This window comes from Setaria viridis, chromosome 1 (assembly GCF_005286985.2).
Source record: "Setaria viridis chromosome 1, Setaria_viridis_v4.0, whole genome shotgun sequence".
Taxonomy (NCBI): Eukaryota; Viridiplantae; Streptophyta; class Magnoliopsida; order Poales; family Poaceae; genus Setaria; species Setaria viridis.
Window position 1 is genome coordinate 35734444 of NC_048263.2, and position 19280 is coordinate 35753723.

General features: G+C 44.1%; 4 protein-coding genes across 4 annotated transcripts; 1 reads left to right on the forward strand and 3 right to left on the reverse strand.

The window, feature by feature from the left end:
- Nucleotides 1-57: 57 nt before the first annotated feature.
- LOC117835620 (diacylglycerol O-acyltransferase 2D) lies at nucleotides 58-3181 on the reverse strand. The gene is made up of 9 exons (XM_034714972.2): nucleotides 2189-3181; nucleotides 2025-2099; nucleotides 1837-1922; nucleotides 1573-1679; nucleotides 1304-1459; nucleotides 1088-1174; nucleotides 776-873; nucleotides 557-644; nucleotides 58-424 (listed from the first exon to the last, which is right to left on the reverse strand). The coding sequence occupies exons 1-9, from the start codon at nucleotides 2395-2397 to the stop codon at nucleotides 323-325; spliced, it is 1008 nt and encodes a 335-aa protein (XP_034570863.1). The 5' UTR covers nucleotides 2398-3181; the 3' UTR covers nucleotides 58-322.
- Nucleotides 3182-4235: 1054 nt separating this feature from the next.
- LOC117835598 (pyrophosphate--fructose 6-phosphate 1-phosphotransferase subunit alpha) lies at nucleotides 4236-9750 on the reverse strand. Its single transcript, XM_034714956.2, has 18 exons — nucleotides 9496-9750; nucleotides 8581-8753; nucleotides 8349-8461; nucleotides 7650-7838; nucleotides 7504-7571; nucleotides 7303-7386; nucleotides 6981-7034; nucleotides 6445-6525; nucleotides 6264-6357; nucleotides 6091-6164; nucleotides 5862-5972; nucleotides 5733-5777; nucleotides 5594-5650; nucleotides 5363-5467; nucleotides 5169-5285; nucleotides 4988-5091; nucleotides 4702-4867; nucleotides 4236-4598 (listed from the first exon to the last, which is right to left on the reverse strand). Exons 1-18 carry the CDS (start codon nucleotides 9583-9585, stop codon nucleotides 4473-4475), a joined length of 1851 nt encoding a protein of 616 aa, XP_034570847.1. The 5' UTR covers nucleotides 9586-9750; the 3' UTR covers nucleotides 4236-4472.
- A 693-nt stretch (nucleotides 9751-10443) lies between these two features.
- Nucleotides 10444-14668, reverse strand: LOC117835609 (AT-rich interactive domain-containing protein 5). Its single transcript, XM_034714963.2, has 13 exons — nucleotides 13930-14668; nucleotides 13792-13831; nucleotides 13489-13541; nucleotides 13349-13394; nucleotides 12656-12748; nucleotides 12154-12273; nucleotides 12029-12080; nucleotides 11871-11946; nucleotides 11563-11629; nucleotides 11345-11395; nucleotides 11087-11179; nucleotides 10829-11009; nucleotides 10444-10742 (listed from the first exon to the last, which is right to left on the reverse strand). Exons 1-12 carry the CDS (start codon nucleotides 14571-14573, stop codon nucleotides 10905-10907), a joined length of 1440 nt encoding a protein of 479 aa, XP_034570854.1. The 5' UTR covers nucleotides 14574-14668; the 3' UTR covers nucleotides 10444-10742; nucleotides 10829-10904.
- Nucleotides 14669-15677: 1009 nt separating this feature from the next.
- LOC117841400 (uncharacterized) lies at nucleotides 15678-18658 on the forward strand. Its single transcript, XM_034721760.2, has 7 exons — nucleotides 15678-15950; nucleotides 16597-16650; nucleotides 16743-16829; nucleotides 17579-17659; nucleotides 17757-17869; nucleotides 18004-18053; nucleotides 18371-18658. Exons 1-7 carry the CDS (start codon nucleotides 15738-15740, stop codon nucleotides 18436-18438), a joined length of 666 nt encoding a protein of 221 aa, XP_034577651.1. The 5' UTR covers nucleotides 15678-15737; the 3' UTR covers nucleotides 18439-18658.
- The last annotated feature ends 622 nt before the right edge of the window (nucleotides 18659-19280 follow it).

The following is a 19280-nucleotide window of genomic DNA, read 5'->3' on the forward strand; positions in this document are numbered from 1 at the left end:
TCTCGTACAGGCTCCAAGGTCAATGAACCTAAATCTGCTATAGGTTTTTTCTGTTAGTAAACAAATGCAAACCAATGCATATATTTGCATCGGAGCCTCGAGGGCACCAAAAGATGTTAGGAGCACATCACACGGACATCCAGCCAAGCTGCTGCTACTAACTTGTAGTACATTTGATGCTACTGGATTCTGATTGAGAGATCTTCTTCAGTTGAAACATTACACAGCTCCAATGGTACGAGCAATTGAATTGATGGGCCTGCATAGCGATTTTATCCCTTCAACCCAGCTTGTAAGAACTTTTGGTTGGAACAGCATGTCATCATAGAACTCTTAACTGAAGGTCGGGGTATCCAGTTCTGGCCTTGTATTTCTCGAATAGCTCTTGCATTGCAGCGACAAATTGCTTGTGGACTTCATTGATCTGTCAAAACCAGAGCAAAATGCACTTTAGAATACCTTCACTATTTTTTCTCAGTAAGTTCTCCACGTCTAAATTATGTATAGCATTTCCTGAAAAGTTTTCCTAGGTAAGTTGCTCAAAAGATTCCTTTACCTCATCGGTGGTAGGCTGAGGGTTCTTTACAACTTCAATTGGCCTTCCAACAACCACATGCATTGGTGTAGCAAAAGGTATGGGAGTTCTGCATTATATTACACAGTACTCTTAAAACTCTTGAATACCAGTGCAACGATTAAACAGAAAATCTATTACAGCTACATGAATCAAATATGCAGGAGGAAACACAAAGAGAGATATAATGCAGTGAATTACCCCAATTTTCCCCAGAAGATAATTGGAGAAAATTTGATTGCTCTAGCAATCTTGACAATTAATTTGCCACTTGGTCTCCACCATTTGTATACGTAACTCTGGCCCAAGAACAGGAAATAGAATCATGAGCAAAAATTGAATTTCTGAATTACTGAAAGGAGCAATGAATATCGAAATGGACATTTTAAGGTTAGCCTCTTAAGTTTTTAAGAATTCATTTTTCATTAGCTGCTTGCTTTGGCTTTGGAGACTGAATTTCAGAGTAAATATATTGCAATACTGCATATCACAAGTTTAAGGAAATGCTGTTACCTGTCCGAAAGCAAAAACAGGGACTACAGGGCAACCCATCTCAATAGCTATCTTAACAAAACCTTTTCTTGATTTAAGAAAAGCAACCTGCCAATTGCAAGGATAATTTGTTATTCAGTTAATAAGATATGTTTTCATTTGGCACTAAGTAGTGAAACCAGAATAAAAGATAGAATGCAAATACTAATAAAAATACAATAGGAATGGAAAGTAAACCTCTGAATCATGATCCATATGAAGTATTTCCTGCACACCTCCGGGCACTATGATACAGCTATAACCAGCTCCAAGGCAGGAGTAGAAACTCTTCCTTGATGCAGGAGCCAACCCCAACCACGTCCATATTTGCCTAAGGAACGGGGTATAGAACACCTAAACTAACCAAACTACCAGGTGAGAACAGAGGTACTACTTGATCATAAGTAATCGAATTCAGAAAGACACTGAAAATGACTTCTTGCAAGCTAACATTGGTGGAATCTCACCGCACTGCTTGCAAGAATCTTCATCTTCGGTAGCGGCATGAATCCAACAAGGTCCCCGAGGATCCCGACAGCGATGGGCAAAACAGAATGAGGCTCATAGCCGAACACTGAAAACACACAACAGCGATTCACCAATCCATTGGCTGTGCTAGAGACACCCAACTTTCGCTTTTCTTTCTTATAAGGCTTTAGGAATATACTGAAAGGCCAGTACGAGGATTCGACCATCCGGAAACGGAAAGAAAATTGTCAACATGAGCTCACCGTAAGCTCTGCTGGGATCGAAGGCGTCGTAGTCCTCCAAATGCAAAGTGACGGGAAAATACCCAATCACGTACCTGCTTATGAACCTGCAGATGCGGCGCGCGTCACCCGAATGTGAGATTCAGCAATCCAGGGGGAATAGAATATACTACAGGAAGCGAATTAGTCAACTAGAGGCGGGGGAGAACCTGGCGATCTTGCGGCCCAATCTGCTCTTATCATTGACGGGCACGAACATGAAGAAGAGCTGCGTGGCCAGCACCCTGCAGCACCACAAGCGCAACAAGGATGAAGAGCTAGCGTCGATTGACGTGGGCACACGGTCGAAGGAGGGAGAGGAGGGGCGGCTTACAGGGCGGCGACGCGGCGCGGGAAGAGGAAGAGCGAGGCGAGGACGAGGAAGACGTTGAAGTGGATGGCCCCGAGCCAGAGTGCGAGCGCCACCGTGGTCCGCAGCGGCGCGTACGCCGTGCCCCGGAACACCGCGGTCCCGTCCCCTGCCCGCTCCCCCTTGGCCGCCGCGCCGTTGGGCAGGCCATTGGTGGTGGTGCCCGCCCCCATCGATCGGGCCGCCCGCCGGCGGGAGCCCCGAGGCGTCGAGCTCGAGTGGGCAGCGAGACGGAGAAGAGGGGGTGCTGTGCTGCTGGTGGTGGCGTAGAGAGGGTTCTAGCGTGGTCCGCCTCCCTCCCTCGCTCGCGCCCGACTGCGTTGTGGTTGGTTCCGACGTGTTTCCCCGGGATTTCTTTTCCTCCCTCTCCGCGGTGGCTCCTCCTGCGGTCCTGCCAGCGCAGCGGTCTCGCAGTCTCTCGCTGCCTGCGGTTGGTGTGGTGAGCGGCCGATCTGATCTGAGACCGTTAGCTGACGAGCCGAACAGGACCGGCCCCCGCGCACGGGGATCACGGGGAAAGTCGTGGATCCTCGCGCGTGGCCGTCGCGTCTCGGTGTTTCGGGCATGGGCGAAACTTGTCTCTGTCGATCCGATGCTCGATGCCATCGCGAGAGCGCGACGGATTTTTGCATTTCAGCGAGGTTGGTATCGTCGTCGCCAGAACAACATGACAACGAATGGAATGAATGAAGCATGTGAGCGGGACGCATCGCAGATTTGCCGGGGAAAGTCTTCGTGGTTGGGATGGCAGCAAGGCACCCGATCTCACAGTGGAGAATGATGGAGCTCCAGTCGCGTCGGAGCTGTCGGTCGTCACGCGGTCCACGAGCGAGCGACCGAACGCTCACTCACGCAGCACAGGCGCGGACACTCTCACAACTGCGGCAGCACGAGCAGGCTGAGAAGTGAGAACTAGCGACCGCGATGGCAAGGCGTAGAAATTTTGCGTGCCGGACCGGGAGCCCGGGACTGGATTGTATGCTAGTCGCAGCTAGTGATAAAAACCGTGGTGAAGTGAAGAACCAGCGCGAGCGACAAACGACGTTATTCTGTGACAACTAGAATTTCCACAGGTTGAGATGTTCAAAGAGGAGACCAATAAGAGAGTTGGCAGGAGATGTTGAACATCCATTGCTGTCATCCTTATCGGCAGCGCTACACGACTCTATCACTTGGATCCCACAGAAAACGATCGCTCGCCAAATTCAATTGTGGTTTCGTGAACAGTGACGTGATGCATGACAACATTGTGGTTTCGTAAGGACTACTAGCTGCAAATTGCAGAGGTTCGGTTCAGAGAAATTTGTGTCAACGGAGGCAGAACCACAGAAGGATCCTTCATCACCAAAATAACACAAGGTTGGTACTGTTAAAAGGTTACCTGCTGAAATTTCATCCACAAGTTTTTCAAAATAAATCATCCAGAAAGGACGAGGAAAAAGCGAGGCCTTCACCGACAAGATTCCAGATGCCTCAAGTTAGCATAGCGGATTGCCTAGCGTCCAGATGTCCAGCACGCTTCAGAAGTTCAGATTTTCTCAGTCAGACGGGGAAAGTCATTAGAATTGACCATTCCTGTGGCCCGCTGGCTCGAATGGGCCTAATCCGTGCCCGTCCCATTCGGCCTATTTTGTCCGCCGGTCGTGGCTCGTGAGCTCCTTCAGATCACCGAGCGCCAGGACACGCTGCGGCGGGGGCACTGCTTGCGCGCTTCATCTCAGCGTGGGTGCACTGCTCCAGCAAGCAGACAACATCAGGGTCCAAGCTAAGATAGGTTTGTCGTGCCCCATCTTATATCGCCAAACAGTGAGACAAATCATTCGAGTCCCACAGAAACAGAATATTTTCTGCTACTTCTGAAGTCAAAACAGAACGTCTGTTCGCCAGGCCATCAACTTCTCAACCCTTCAGTAACTAGGCAAGGCGTTAGTCAGCATCGAGCAAACCACAAGCAAAAATCGTTGGCCCTCCAAATTTGACATTTTCTCAACTGATTACACCACAGAAACAGTTGCCACAAAATTTAGTTTATTAAGTGGTCGCAACATAATCAGCCTGTTTGAAAAATTATTCCAGTGCAAGCTCAATCAAACAACAAACCCTCGGAACTACTTTAGTCAAAACTGATTGAACTCCCCAAAAGCTACAACAGAATAGCCCGTGGGATAGCAGGGCCGCTGTTTCTAACCCCAACAGTGACAGTCGACCATGGAAAATGTGAATCCCACACCAAATGGTTTTGTTTAACTCAGAGTGGTGCCTGGCCAGTGGACGATGAAGTCATGATGTTCAGTGTCTCCGTCACAGAAGACATGGCACTCAGGGCAGCTTTAAGAACATCCTGTGAGCATCCAGGCTTCACAATGCTTTTCACCTGCATGGCGTGTAGCAAAAAGAATTAGACACAAACAAGGCAAAGCTTGTTACATTTGAGGCTCTGTGGTTATGGACAAAAAAAATCAGGAGCATTAAATTACCTTCTCTAAGTATTCCTGCAATTTCTTTATCCGGCCCATGTAGTCTTGGTCCTCAACACACAACGAAATAGGCTTTGAATCAGCACCTGGTCCTTCAAATTGGAGTGGGCCTGGGTTTCTGTAGATGTCTTCCAACAAAAAGCTGGAAGAGTTCTGTCTCAACAGCCTGCAAAATACAAGTGTAGTTGAGATCAAAGGCCATCGCCACAAGATACTTTCAGATAAGCTGTGGCAGGGGCCCAAATGGTGCGTGTATTCATTAGCACAAGGCATTTCACAAACTTACTCGTATGCTTTTCCTTTCAAGTCAACACTAGCCATATGAACAGCAGGCTTGCCAATTTGAGCGGCAGAAGGGCCACGTGACCACTGCTTCACAGTCATCATAGCCTGCAGGGATACAGACATGGTTTAGGTGCTACTGTCATACTTATCCTAAATTATAGTCATATTAACACAGATCTTACCGAAATAGGAGCCGCACCACATCGCCATTTGTTCACTGGACTCTTCAGATTTGTCACTGTAGCCATGTAACCGTTCAAACCAGCAGCTATGATGTGGTAGCACACATGCCCCAAAACCTGAAACCAACAACATACATGATTAATCACCACCAGGCAATTAACTTTATTAAAAAATGAACTGAGCAGGGACTTGCATAGGCATAATCGCAGTCGAATTTTGAAGGCAGTGCACCCCTAGCTTGGTAGCCAAAAAAGTGACAGATTGCATTAAACTTCTTTCCTTTGTAAGTGCCTTCCTTCTGCAAAAGTGGTCAACATTATCAACTGGCGCTCTGATAAAACACCATTTGCTAGCTCCATCAAAAGACATGCATATATGCCTCTCAATTAAACTGGAAGCTACAAGAAAGTTCAAAGAAGCATACCAAGCGCCTGTTCATCTCAGTCTCCACTAATTGGGCTAGAAGCTTTTCAGTCTCAATCTGCACAGAAAAACAAGCTGAGACCAACCAGAAGCAATAATTTAAACAGATGGACAATTACAGGTTCCATGTTCTACTGTACCTGAGAAAGTTGAGCTGAATCATCAGATTCAGGATGGAGAAGTAGCTGCATCAGAGAAACAATGATGTTGTAGCAACTGAAATCTGATGTAAACTATGCATATGCTAGCATTAATAAATCGATACATACCTGCTTCCCAATAAAGGGGGGCAAAAACTCAAATAGTGCAGATGCCCAAGGTGAAAGCTGAGAAGAGATGTTCTCAGCGGAAACACCCTTACCGTGAAGGCCATGAATTTCCTACAAACAAGTAGCTTCAGTCAGAAAAATTGTAAATGGGTTGCCATAAGACTAGCCTACCCTAACTTCCTTGGGATTTTGTTGCTGTTGGTTTGCCAGAAGACACAAGCAAATGTACCTGAAGCAAAGCATATAGTTCAGGAATACTCTCCACAAGGCCCTCTGGAATAAGAACCACCCCATGATTCTTGTCTGCAAAACGTATGAGGGGAACATCAACAGATTGTCATTTAAAAGATCATAATGCTACATGATGTCTCACCATCTCATAAACAAGAGATAGAGACCTACCTTTCTCTGCCCTCGCCTGAACTGCATCACATATCTGCTTTGTAATATCAAAAATTGTAAGTTTGGATGCAGCCACCTCCTCACCAAGGATAACCTGTGCATAGATACAAGTTCAAAAGAACATAAGCACATTTTGCGACACAGGTCAATAGGCAGGTACGGGCAGAAAGCAAATACAAACCATGTTCGGATGTGATTGAAGACTACACTCCAATGCCACATGAGAAGCCTTCCGTCCCATCAAGCGAATAAAGTAGTAATACTGTCATTTACAGACACAAGAAAAGATCAGAAATAGGATTCAGTAATTCAAATACATACATCACATAGCATTTACAGACACTAGTGATGCAGTGCTGGATGCTCAGCTAGCATTGCATGATTGCATCCTTGAAAACCTATGTCAAGTCTGTGTATACAGCATATCTCACATGTGGGACCTGACATGCAGGCTCAATCGCTACAATAAGGGGTGAACCAACAATAGTGCCTATCCTATTCCACTTTTAATAATTCTTTCTGTACTCAGACTTAACAGCATTAAGCAGAACTTCATTTGTTTCCTTTCCGTTAACGCTAACTACTTCTAATGTATGGATTGCCTAAAGAAAAAGGAATGAGCCATAGGTAAATCGTAGAATTTGGCCAGGAATATATCAGAATGAACAAGGTGCAAGACAGAAGCCTGCAATGCTATCTATCATGTGTTATAATTACCTTCTCAGCAGACAGAGCATCAGTGCACATATTGCTGATAAGTTGAGAGTTCACCTGATAGAACAACAAAGAAGTTGAAGGGGCCATTACAATTTCGAAATAATATATTAAATATTATATGGAGGAACATGACAACAAAATGAACTTATTACCAAATGCAGTAACATATATATCAAGGACAAAGTCAAAGATGACCTCAAAATTGAAATTAATTGCCCATAAGGCCATAATCCACCATAACATCATACAAACTATAGAAATAATTGAAGTGCCATAAAGGCATAAACAAAATGCATAGTGATGTGAATTCAGTAATTCCTACCTTGCATATAGTGTCAAAGCCAACAGTAGTCTCAACAAACTGGTTCTTAAGGTCTCCATTCAAAGTTACAGGAACACCAACAACCTGTTAAAAATTGATGGTGTCAGTTAATCCGCATACAGGGAATAATCACCTGCACTAGAGTTCTAGAAAGATGGATCCAGAAAAGGTGATGATATAAAAGAAAATCTTTCAATATACCTTTGTTGCACACTTTGCCTCAGCAAAAGTTTCAGCAAGCTGAGCAGCATCAGTATTGGATGTGACACCTTCATAAGTTGAAAATATTTAAGTTTGTGAGACAAAAGTACAGTGTACTAAAAAATCTTTGTGGATTTATTGCATACCTCCAATGATTACCAGAGCATCTAACTTCAATGCTTGGCAACTAGCCATTGCACCTTTGACCTGCTCAGTTGTTCTAATCTGATCCTTTGTTCGACCAAGCATGTCATAACCACCTTGGTTTTTGTATGAAGAAAGAACTTCATCGGTGATCTCCAAGGTTTTCTGTGCTAGCAGACCATCAGATCCACCTGTTTCAACATAAAAAGAGAGATGTTAAAATTAAATGTTTACAGAATTTCAGTTCATGTCGAGCATGCATCTAAATGTTAGCTCTGGCAGACAACAGGAAGCAAGGGCAAGAAATACTGGGGGTCTAAGTTGGTATTTTGTTGTGTATACTAATTTATTTCGTTTTGGGCTACAGACTTTAAGTAGTTTGGATGAAATGAACCCAAGTTTGGTCCAAGACCTTCAAACATAATTGCATTTACAACAAAACCTCATTACGATACATTAGTGTTGAGCTGATCATCTGCAAATCTAGTGCAAACAATGAAATGTAACTACCGTACAAAGTAATTAATATAAGCAAAAACATCAGCAATTGCCAGGAAAATTCAACCACACTAATGGGCTAGTGGGGCTCACATGCAAGCATGAGCTAATCAGCAGAAACTCTAGTTGCTAGTAACAAGTGAATAAAAAAGCCGATGATCGTATACTCCTAGGTAGTGCATGCAAAATATCAAATTACTCACCAAGAAAACCAATGAGTTTGCTGTTTTGGTTGTGGGCCTTGATAGCCTCATAGAGTCCCCAAATGACATTGTGGCCTCCAGGGGACTGCCTTCCACAGAAGACAATGCCAACCCTGCACATGGAACAAAATGATTAGATTTTGTTGTGCTTGTGGTGAGAGAAAAGACAGAAAGATAACTTTTACAAGGCAAATAGGTTTTCATGGAGAGGAACGTGACAATAGAGTAATACCTGACTGCAGGGTGCTCAGATATGACCTTAGCATCAGGGACAACAGCCGTCTTCCTGAGAAAATGTGCAAGGGGTTGCCCATAGGTGTGAGGGAACGCCTGACTGATCACATGAGCGCCTGCAGGATCAGCAGCAATTGCAGCATCACCGTACTCCACCCTCACAGTAGTGCCCTGATTTATATATAGTGCATAGAATCAGTGTGTGAATTGAGCTAACTAACAATAGAACACACAAGAAATTCGTCCAAAATGCTGTTGAGAATTCAAACCATCTAGGGACATGTAAAAAGTGCAAGTACCCCTAAGCATGATAAAGGTCTATTCGAATATTCGATAGGGATCATCTAGTCAAATTAAACATAAACAATTCCATGACCCATAAAAACTAAGCAGATAGGTCCATAATTGCTACAGACGAATACATCATTTTACTCCCAATTGCAACACTAACAACACAAGGACAACATCAAAACAGCAAATCTAGCGTTCTTATTTTCAAATCCTGGTGTATAAAATCCCTCATTAGTCAGGCAATCTAGCGTTATTATTTTCAAATCCTGGTGTATAAAATCCATCAGAAATCAGGCAAGCAGAACGATCTGCAGAACGGGAGTAGGGGACAGAATCCGCACTTCGCATGTGACGTCCACCAGGACTCAGATCCAGTCTCGCCACGAAAGCGACGGCCGCATCAATCTGTGACAGCGACACACGCTAAGACCTGACCCCCCGAAAACAAATCAGGAGTAGGTGAACGGTGAACCGTAAACATCAGCGCCGACCGAACAAGGCAGCGCGGGATCTGGCGCCGCGCTACCCGCCGGTGAGCAGATCTGGGCCGAGGAGCCGGCAGGGAATGCAATGGCGTACGCAATGTATTGAATCAGTTGCAATGGGGGGGTGCGGAGCGGACCTGCAGGCATGGGGGGACCTCGGGCTGGTAGAGGGCGCGCTTCTTCTGCACCTCCGAGAGCTCGCGCGGCACGCCGTAGTCCGAATCCATCGCCGGCGAGCGCTGCTCCTCGTCGCCGGTACAGCGTCCGGTCCGATTGGCTTTGTTGGTGACGGTGGTGGTGAGGGTGGCGCACTGTGATGGGGGCAGATGTGGGTGCGGAGCGGGAGGATTTTTATACCGGAGGCGACCCCTGCCTGCAACCCCTCGCCCACGCCAATCGGCCAATGCGGCGAATATGCGATGCGCTCTCACCTCGCGCCCTCGCCCTCGTGTCCGGTGGTGTCGTCCCGAGCTCTCCTAATCACGCTTTGATTATAATCTAAACGAAAATTTTCTTACTTCTCGCTTGTCGCTTCTTGTAGTTCAAATTTCTAAAGCGGCTTACCACATAAACAAGAATCGGTGGAAATAAGCAAAGCGTTTGGTGGGATTCTCACTTATTTTTACCGATAAGTCGCTTATAAGCGGAAACAAACAGGACCAATATCGGACCGACCGGATTTTCCGTACTACGGCGAGTAGTCAAATGGGCTCTGAGAGCTCCCGGACCACTGGTCCGGGTGGGCTCATGATGAATTTTGCTCAATTCAACATTTTATCACTGTAGCTTGGTGAGCTACGCTCTCAGACATAAGACAAGGATCAGTTCGCGATTACCATGTTGCAGCCATAGAAATGAGCCTTCCAAATAAGCTTTTCAATTAACAAATGGATTCAGTTTTCTAAATAAGCTCTTTAACGAACCAAAGCTGATGCGACGCAATACAAATATACAATCAAGGCAGTGAAGACAGTTGGGACTTTTATAACCAAATATAGCCGGCAAATAGCTTCATCATAAACCAGTGCCTTGCGACGCGGCGTTATGCACACAAATACGGAGTGCCGCTCTATTGCGCCTTGGGGTGACACAGAAAGGCATTTATAATATATGAGGAAAATAATAAAGAATAACAAGTAGCTATAATGTTAACTTAGCCCCCTACCGCTACTGTATTTCTCCTCTCTCTCTGGAAAAAAAAATCTCACCATAAAATTAAAATACATGCATGAACCAGCTAGTTTTATGACTACCACTGTAATAATAAACAAGATGATAACAAATCAACACCGGCCTCCAACTGCAGAGGTTCTACTATGTCAGCTTGACATCATGTATCTGCTCAAATGAGATCCTATTTCCTCAGCAGAAACTGCTATAGACCCTGCACAATAAACAGGATACTTGGAATCAAACAAAACAAGATGAGTTTTGAAGCAATCAATGGCTGAAAGAACACAAATCACGGACCTAGAAATATCAAGGAATATCACTGGCGAAGAGGTACTGCAGTCGGAAGGGAACTGAAGTAAACATGATACCATATCTACATATCAGCATGCCCAAATGGTGCACGCACGAATAGCTGACCATGAAGCGTGACAACAGCTGATGTTTGGTGGGGATCAATTCTAGATGGCAAGTTAACCACCTGCGACAGAAAAGTCACTTCCTTTTAAACTGAATTGCCAAAGGTGCCTGTGTTAGTGCTCAGAGCAAAGTCATTACCTTCTTAAATGGAGTGATCCCCCAAGGATTATCAGGCTGCTCTGGATCACCCGTGATAACCAGACGTCCAGCAGGATCTGACTGAACATGCACCTGATACCATTAGAACAAAAAGTTAGCAATTTCCCCTGTGGCATGATCTCATTCATAAGGCAAATTCCTTCTGGTTATTTGCCATATATCTGGAAGGATTTATTGTAGGTCAATGAAAAGATTCAAAGTGATGCTCTCAACACGAATGGCAGCATAATTCCTCACCTCCTCACGTAGAAGTCCAGGAACTAGCGCATAGACTTCAAAGCAATCTTTCTGCAGGAAAGCAACAACCAAATGCCGTATTTTCAGTTCAGAACTCAGCAGAAGTTCACTAGCAAAACTACCTTATATGCAATTATTTCATGGTTCAGGCTGACTCCAAAATATATCCATAATGCTGTGCACCATGTGATTAAACAAAACAAACGTATTGAACTTACAGTCTGCCGCACATTGATCTTCACCCAGTCGGCTGGTTCTCCAACGTCAATGACCATAGAATCTTCCCTGAAATTAAGCATTTCAATGCATGTAAGAATAGGAATCATCATACCAAAGATACTGCCATACAACATCTGAATGGACAAAACTTCTTCCTGACGAGCTCAGTTACACTAAATGATGCTACAAGATTTAGGATATCTTCTGTTAATTGCATAGTAGCATGTTCGACAGCAATGCCCTCTTCATCTAACATATTGTCTACCAATACTTAAAGTTAACCAAATGACTGGACAGGAAGCCTTACTGTGACTTATTTACTTTCGTGCGGGACGACTTGAGAGCATACTCTGGACTAGATGCTTTCTTTCTCTTGAGCACCCCTAATAAACATATAATGAAGAATACATGTGAAAAAAAAAATAGTATAGTGCACAGTAGCAAGTGAAAAATCGTGAATCATACCAAAGCCTTTTAGGTTTTTATCACGACTTGAAAGTGGCATTGAATCTTTATCCTGAAGAAAGATTAACATTTTTAAATGAAAATAGTAAGCAAATAAAAAATGAATGACGTAAAGGTTCCATTACCTTCAAAATGTTATCTCCATAAGTGCCATTCGCAAGGAGGCGGTGAGCATGCCAACCTTGCATAGCACGCGTTGCAGCATCCCTTCTAACTCTGGCGGAAGATGATTGATTCACAACCACCTATAAAACCATCATGGAACTTGTCAAAACAAACTAAATACAGCCGCTTTCACCTTCCAACAACAAAATACTTTCCACAGTTTCACACATATTGATGGGAACCTTGGATTACAATAAAATCCAGATTAATAACAGACACCAGGTTTCCTGCTAGAAACAAGGCAGCTAGCCAGCAACTAAATTTGCTAGGTCTATCTAGATTGAGTATGACCTTAAGCTTCAATGATACTGAAGTACTAGTTCTACACATATAATGAAAAATGAATATCTATATTGAACAACATATAGATATCTGCTAGGTGCTAACTAGAAAGTAATAAAAAAATATTACATAAGTTAAAACTGCCCTATTAATTAATTCTTGAAAAAGGAAAAGGTTTACCTCGCGGTCAGTACCACTAGGCTGTGGTAAACCAGGAGGTGGTATTTGAAGCTGACCAGTCCGAACTTTGTATTTTTCGTATTCAAGAAGTGCCTAAATTGATCAGTTAACAGACCAAGGAAACCAATGAATAAATACAACATGAAAACACATGAGCTTAGACCTTAGAGCAATGATTATTAACATGTTCAATAAAAAATCTAGCATCTAAAGCATTAAGGACGTGAAGGATTTAAAGGAGTAAAAGAAGTAGCGCTTGCATCAAAGCATGTCAAACAGCCGTCATATTTGTTCCCACACAACAAGAAAAGAAAAAAAAATTATTTGTTTGGATCTAAACTATTAACAGCATAAAGTATCATCATCTCACAAATGAATAAAAAAATATGTGACACTTCAAGGTTAAAATTAATTCACTAACAAATGCAAGACCTCTAGCTCCATATTTGTATTTGCTAGGCTACTCTCGACTCCAAAGTCCAGAAACAATTTATATTTATATACAAACCAAACTAAGTCTGAATGGTGTAAATTTTTGTTCTGCGAGTTAACTGATGTAAGGTTGAGAGTGCCTAAAGTTCTGTCGAAGGATAAAATGCTCCTCAGCTACACTACAAGGACAAAGTAAACAAAGACCTTCCTAGAACAATAACAAAATACTTTTGAAAAAAAATCCTGCAGCAAACGCATCACCTTCTCGTAGAAAATTCGAAACGACCAAGAAACAGTAGTGCACGTCCTGGAAAAGAATGTGACCCAAAAGTAATTACATGGCATAAAAAGAATCCTCTGTCATGTCGCATTTAACATGTATTCTGAAAAGAGACCCTTACTTCGGCGGCCTGAAAGTCTCTCCAACTTGACGCCATAGTTTACAAATCGTTACCTGAATAAGCAAAATTCAAATGAAACAAATGTCCAGATTCAAGGAGGAAAACCAAATTATGACATGAAGGAAAACAAAGTGCTCTGCGGCCAATCATGAAAATAACTGAAACATCATTCGTTAGAGATCATCAGTATTTTACTAGCTCGTGATTTCAATGGCTGGAGGATGGATGTCTTTGGTACTACAGAAAATTTCACTCCGTGGTATCTACAGCATCAAGCACCTGATAAGGAAAAATCAGCCGTACCTGCTCGTGGCCACCGAGGTGGGCGACCTGCCTCCATAACCTGGATTCCAACAGAGCGTACAGACGGCAAGCACATTTAGACGACAAGAGATGGTACTGGCGTAGCTCAGAGAGCGAGAGGAATAGAAGGTTGCGTACTTGAGGCAGTTGAGGCCCTTGCCGTAGAACTTGGGCGGCTTGAACTCGAGGCTGTGCTCCCTATGGAAGCGTTCCAGCTCCGCCATGAACGCGGCCTGCTCCTCCTCCGTCCCAGAGTCGTCGCCGTCGAGGAAGGGGTCCGGCTCCGGCTCCGCGCGGTGGCTGGCGCCACTCTGGGCCATCCCGGTGGAGCTCTCGCCCTCCACCTTCACCTCGGCCCTCGGCGACGCATCCGGGGTGGAATCGTCGTCGTCGTCATCGTCCTCCTCGTCCCCATCGTCATCCTCGTCCTCCTCCCCGTCGGCGTCGTGGCTGATGGCGTCCTCGCCGTTCGTCTCCACCTTCGCGCCGCCAACGATCCCCTCCCGCTCCTCGGCCACGGCCGCGGGCGCTGCGCGCTCCCCGTCCGCATTGGGCTCCGCCTGATCCGGGGAGCCCACTCCTCCCTCTCCGTCATCGCTCTCCGGTTCGGCGTCCGGGGTCGTGTCCCCACCCCGTGCGGCCGTCTCTTCAGACACGGGAGCCGCCTCTTTATCGGACGTGTGCCGCGCTTCGTCGCCGTTGGCCTCCTCGGCGAGACGGAGGTCGTGCGGGTCGTCCCCGTCGGGGTTGGGATCGGCGCCGCCGCCCCGCGGGTCGCTCATAGCGGGAGGAGGGGGGGAGAGCGAACGGGCGGCTGCTATTTTCGCGGCAGGTTTGCACCGAGGTCTGAGGCGGAGGGGATGGCCTGGAGGAGTTGGAGTGGGACGGATCTCCACGGCTCGCGGCTCGCGGAGGAAGGGATTCTTCTTCCCTCGCCGCTTCGCGCCCACGGGCCGCCTAACCTGGGCCTCGCTCGAGGAAGGAATATGAACCATGGGCCGTTTGTGCATTAATCCTTTTTGGGCTGGGCCCTTTTTTCTCTTTATATGCCTTTTTGGTTGCAAAGATTGTCTAATGTCTATGCTTTTTGTCCGACGAATAAGATTGCCTATGCTCATACTTCCTCCGCTAAAAAAAAAGTGTTAGCTTCAGTTTTATTGTTAAAAATTTGGCAAGTAAAACATTCAGTTGAACAAGTTGAAATAGTATTGTAAAATCCATGTGACAAATATTTCATAACATATTTCTAAATTAATTCTAAAATTATCTGAAATGGTTCATAAAACAATAATGTTGAAATAAGTGGTTTAAACGAAATTATAAAGTTTCTCTAAGCATAGATAGCATGTTGTTTTCATGCACCGCGTGGTGGCTATATACATACGACACAACCGTCCAATCGTGACTACAATGTTGCTAGTTTTTTCGTCTAGCTCGTGAGGGACAAGGTCACTTCCACATCCCGGAGGTAATCACTTTACAAAAGCAAACTCTTACCTTAGAGAAGAGTCGACTCATATTTCAAGTTCGATCATGCCACTAAAAATTAGAAAACAAACTAGAACTATTGCCAAAGCATCACTCTTCTCCGTCATAGACAATATGCCTATGCAAGCGAGGCAGGTGAGGATCTAAATATATGGGACCAAAATATAATAGGGCAGATGATGCGAAATGGTAACCCATATTCGTGCAGTGCGAGAAGGCAAGGTGGCAATAGGATGGCCTAGTCCCACACAGCCGCACCCCGTAGACTCTCGCGAGGCAAACCATTATAAACGACAACAGATGTTTTTCCGGAAGAATGCTACATTTCAGCTTTAAAGACGGAAACGAGTAAATACGTAAACCTTCAAGAAAAGCGGAACAGGGGGTGTACTCCTGCCGCGTACTGGTCCTGGAATCCAAAAAACCGCGTGCTCTGCTCCGACGGGCTAGTGGAAAGGATGGAGACCATGGCCGTGCGCGCGAGAACGGCGGCGCCGCTCCTCGGGACCGGGCGCCGGACCTCCGTCGCAGTGCGTCATTCGCCGTCCCTATCGTTCGCCTGCGCCGCCTCTGCGAGGCCCCGCGCCCGGCTCGGGGTGGGACTAAGGGCGCGGAGCGGGAGGGCGGCCGGGGCGCCTCGCGCCGTCCCTCCCGGCATCGTCGCATCCGCGGTTGGTTCCTATGCATGTTTTGTTGGATACTTGCATTTGCTAGGAGACGGGGGAAATGGCAAAGCAGACGATTTTCAGTGCTTCCAGTTCTGCGTTGGAGGATTCGGACCTACTCTACTGCGAGAGCAATTAGCTTGGTTCGACTGCTTTACTTTAATGTTGTAGTGGCTGGGCTCGATTCTAGATGGAAATGTTGAAAATGATAAAGGAAACGATATGCTAATTCCAGGTTCAGATCATCAATAATTCATGTGGGGCAGCTAATTCAGTTTTGCTGTTGAACTCTAGTAGAAAGATACCCAGGGAAACAAACTTAGTGAACATGCTTAGAACACACAAACATAGCCCTATGCCACAATCGCTATCATAACTGTTGTCTGCTAGCGGCTTTACCACGAACCTGCCAAATGTTTAATTTCTGTAGTCCTCTGGATTGCATACTGTGCCTGAGGCTTGAAGATGTCACACTTAACCCTTCGTTTAATGAAACTCAGTCATCTTTTCTGTTTTCATAGAACTCATGCCATGTCAGAAAAAATTAATTATTTCAATATCCCCTGACTCTATTAAGAGGAGTTGAGGACCCTACATGCATCAAGACCCTTATAAAAAATGAAATCTTTCTTGACAAGAAATTTATCTGTAGGAGGTTGAGCAAAGCTACATTATGGTAAAACCTGATGGTGTTCAGCGTGGCCTGGTACGCCTTAATTTTCCTACTTTTCCCAACTATTAGTTTCTTTCCTTCTTTCAAGTTTGATCTCAGATAAAAAACATATCTGGTGCATATAGGTTGGGGAGATCATTTCTCGCTTTGAGAAGAAAGGCTTTTTGTTGAAGGGCTTAAAGCTTTTTCAGTGCTCCAAAGACTTGGCTCAGGTTTGCTTATGAACTTGGGGAAACTAATGTGTTTCTTGCAGAGTTAGTCATCGAGGTGTGTGTGTGTGGGGGGGGGGGGTGGAATCTGTGTTAGGCAACACTGTTCTAAAGGAACATGTCTTTATCTTCATTTGTGTCTATTTCTTGATTACTTGAAAGATTATCATCTTTTATGGTTAAATATATTTTCCAGTGCCTCATGTTTATTCATGTGCTTATGCTATTCATGTGCAGTTATTCTCTTACCTCCACCATCTCGTTCTTACATCAATTAAGTGACTGAAAGATTTATTGTCCCAACCATCTCATTCTTACATCAAAACATCTTCTTATTTACTCCCTCTGTCCCAAAAAACAAGTCATCCTATGAATTTTAGGACAGATTAATAAAGAGTAAAATGACCTCGATTGCCCCTATTTATTAGCCATATTTGGTGCTAATTGACTGCTGCATGCCCACATGCACACATGCCAGATTGAGTATAATGACTTGTTTTTTGGGATAAATTTTGAATCACATAATGATTTGTTATTTGGGACAGAGGGAGTAAGTCACTCTGCCTTTTATTTTGTTCTTTTTGTACTAATCATTGATAAATACATTACTCACATTCCTCTTTTGCGTCTACTTCACATATTCACCATTTGTGGAAACATCAAAGAAATCTATTTTACCTTTCTTTATGTTGAATCAACTTGCTGTTAATGCTGTTCATATACTGTCTTCTTTGTCGTTCCTTTTCTCTCAGGAACATTACAAGGATCTGAAGGATAAACCTTTCTTTCCCACTCTGATTGATTACATAACTTCTGGCCCTGTTGTTTGCATGGTATATATTTTCGTTAAGAACTAGACATACCTGCAGCTCTATTCTTTGACCAGATACAAAGTTCACAGCTACGAATTTTGTTATTCTGTCTTGTAAGGCCTGGGAGGGTGATGGTGTTGTTGCATCAGCTCGCAAATTAATCGGAGCTACTAATCCCCTTCAAGCTGAACCAGGAACCATAAGGGGTGACCTTGCAGTTCAAACAGGAAGGTCGATACCCTCCACCCTTTCATGTATTTATGTTGTTATACGTGATTACTGTACCATGCCCCCTGATATTTAGTTGTAGTGCACCTCTGTTTTACCAATATATCAAATAAATTATGATGGAATATATGTTTCAGGAATGTTGTCCATGGAAGTGATAGTCCTGATAATGGCAAGCGTGAAATCGGTAAGATCAGCAATAATTGAGTATGGTTCTATGTTGCTGTTAGGTGATGTTCTGAGTGAATAATCATTTTAAACAATTGACAAACTACATTGAATGGTAAACAAATTTTATCTTCAACCTTTGAGAAGCATACTGAGTACTGGAGTGTTTAACGTGGCAATCAGGAGCGAGATTAAATTGTCTTAAGATAAATGGGTCATGTACTTAGTGATATGGCATGTATATTGGCTTGGACCTAAATTTGTTTACGCCTGCTAGCTATTATAAGTGGCAATATGAGATGACGAGCTAAAGTTACCCTCCTCTCCTATTTGCAGTTCTGTGGTTCAAAGAAGGAGAGCTCTGCCAATGGGAATCAGTCCAAACAGCTTGGCTTATAGAGTGATCTCTTCTGATGGCTGTGAGATCTGTATTGAAAGTGTGTTTGTTCAACTTTATTCACGGGGGCATGTATGAGCATATGAGTTTAGTCCGGCTTAGTAAATTAGCTCATCAGGCCTGCAGTTTCAATATCTATTACCCTTCATCCGAATCTTCTTTTTGTAATATTGAGCATCTGTGTAAATGAAACCTATCATCAGTTGGTTTGGAGAAATTTTTCATCACATTTGCATGTACTGTCTTGCATTAAATACGAGAAACAAAATTCCAAGCCATTTGTTGGCATTGGTTGTATTTCAGAGCATGAAGCAGAATCGAAATAAACTATTCTACCCCACATTTTTTACAAAATCTTTCATCTTCGTTTTCAGCTACGCTTGCTCGAGAATTTCCACAAGCACAAATTCCGCTTTTTATGGGTCCAAAGATTATTTCGCAAAACAATCCATCTTTTCCTGGTTTATCGGTTTTATAATGAAAAGTGGAGGGCCTTGTGACTTCGCCAACGACTTCCCCGTTAGGTAGGAAATTTTTAGCCCAAGCCCTTATTTGTTGAGGGAAACGAGTCCAATTTGAAGTTATTTATGTTTATATTGGTCAATCATAAAATAGAAATAAGAAAATAATTTATATTTATTCCGATTAAACATCCTCCCTATTAACCTGAAAGTTCTTCTCTGGAAGTTCTTCTCAGATACAAGGAGAAAGTGCAATGGTTGAAAGTTAAAAGAAGCTTGCTCCTGATGGTGAAAGTGCAATGGTTGAATCAACTGGACAATGCATGCATGTGTTTGCGCATATTATGCTATGGAAATTCGTATTGGTCATCCATCGGCAGTACTCAGC

Excerpts from the sequence above, each read along its gene's own strand:
- LOC117841400 (XM_034721760.2), top strand. The coding sequence starts at position 15,738 with ATGGAGACCATGGCCGTGCGCGCGAGAACGGCGGCGCCGCTCCTCGGG. Across the intron at positions 16,651-16,742 it reads ATGGTGTTCAGCGTGGCCTG|GTTGGGGAGATCATTTCTCG; the intron begins GTACGCCTTAAT and ends TGGTGCATATAG. Across the intron at positions 17,660-17,756 it reads CTGGCCCTGTTGTTTGCATG|GCCTGGGAGGGTGATGGTGT; the intron begins GTATATATTTTC and ends CTGTCTTGTAAG.
- LOC117835609 (XM_034714963.2), bottom strand. The coding sequence starts at position 14,573 with ATGAGCGACCCGCGGGGCGGCGGCGCCGATCCCAACCCCGACGGGGAC. Across the intron at positions 12,749-13,348 it reads TTCGAATTTTCTACGAGAAG|GCACTTCTTGAATACGAAAA; the intron begins GTGATGCGTTTG and ends TGATCAATTTAG. Across the intron at positions 11,180-11,344 it reads CTGGACTTCTACGTGAGGAG|GTGCATGTTCAGTCAGATCC; the intron begins GTGAGGAATTAT and ends TAATGGTATCAG.
- LOC117835598 (XM_034714956.2), bottom strand. The coding sequence starts at position 9,585 with ATGGATTCGGACTACGGCGTGCCGCGCGAGCTCTCGGAGGTGCAGAAG. Across the intron at positions 8,754-9,495 it reads AGGTCCCCCCATGCCTGCAG|GGCACTACTGTGAGGGTGGA; the intron begins GTCCGCTCCGCA and ends TATATAAATCAG. Across the intron at positions 6,165-6,263 it reads TCAGGCGAGGGCAGAGAAAG|ACAAGAATCATGGGGTGGTT; the intron begins GTAGGTCTCTAT and ends TACGTTTTGCAG.
- LOC117835620 (XM_034714972.2), bottom strand. The coding sequence starts at position 2,397 with ATGGGGGCGGGCACCACCACCAATGGCCTGCCCAACGGCGCGGCGGCC. Across the intron at positions 2,100-2,188 it reads CCGCGCCGCGTCGCCGCCCT|GGTGCTGGCCACGCAGCTCT; the intron begins GTAAGCCGCCCC and ends GTGGTGCTGCAG. Across the intron at positions 1,680-1,836 it reads CGATCCCAGCAGAGCTTACG|TGTTCGGCTATGAGCCTCAT; the intron begins GTGAGCTCATGT and ends GTGTGTTTTCAG.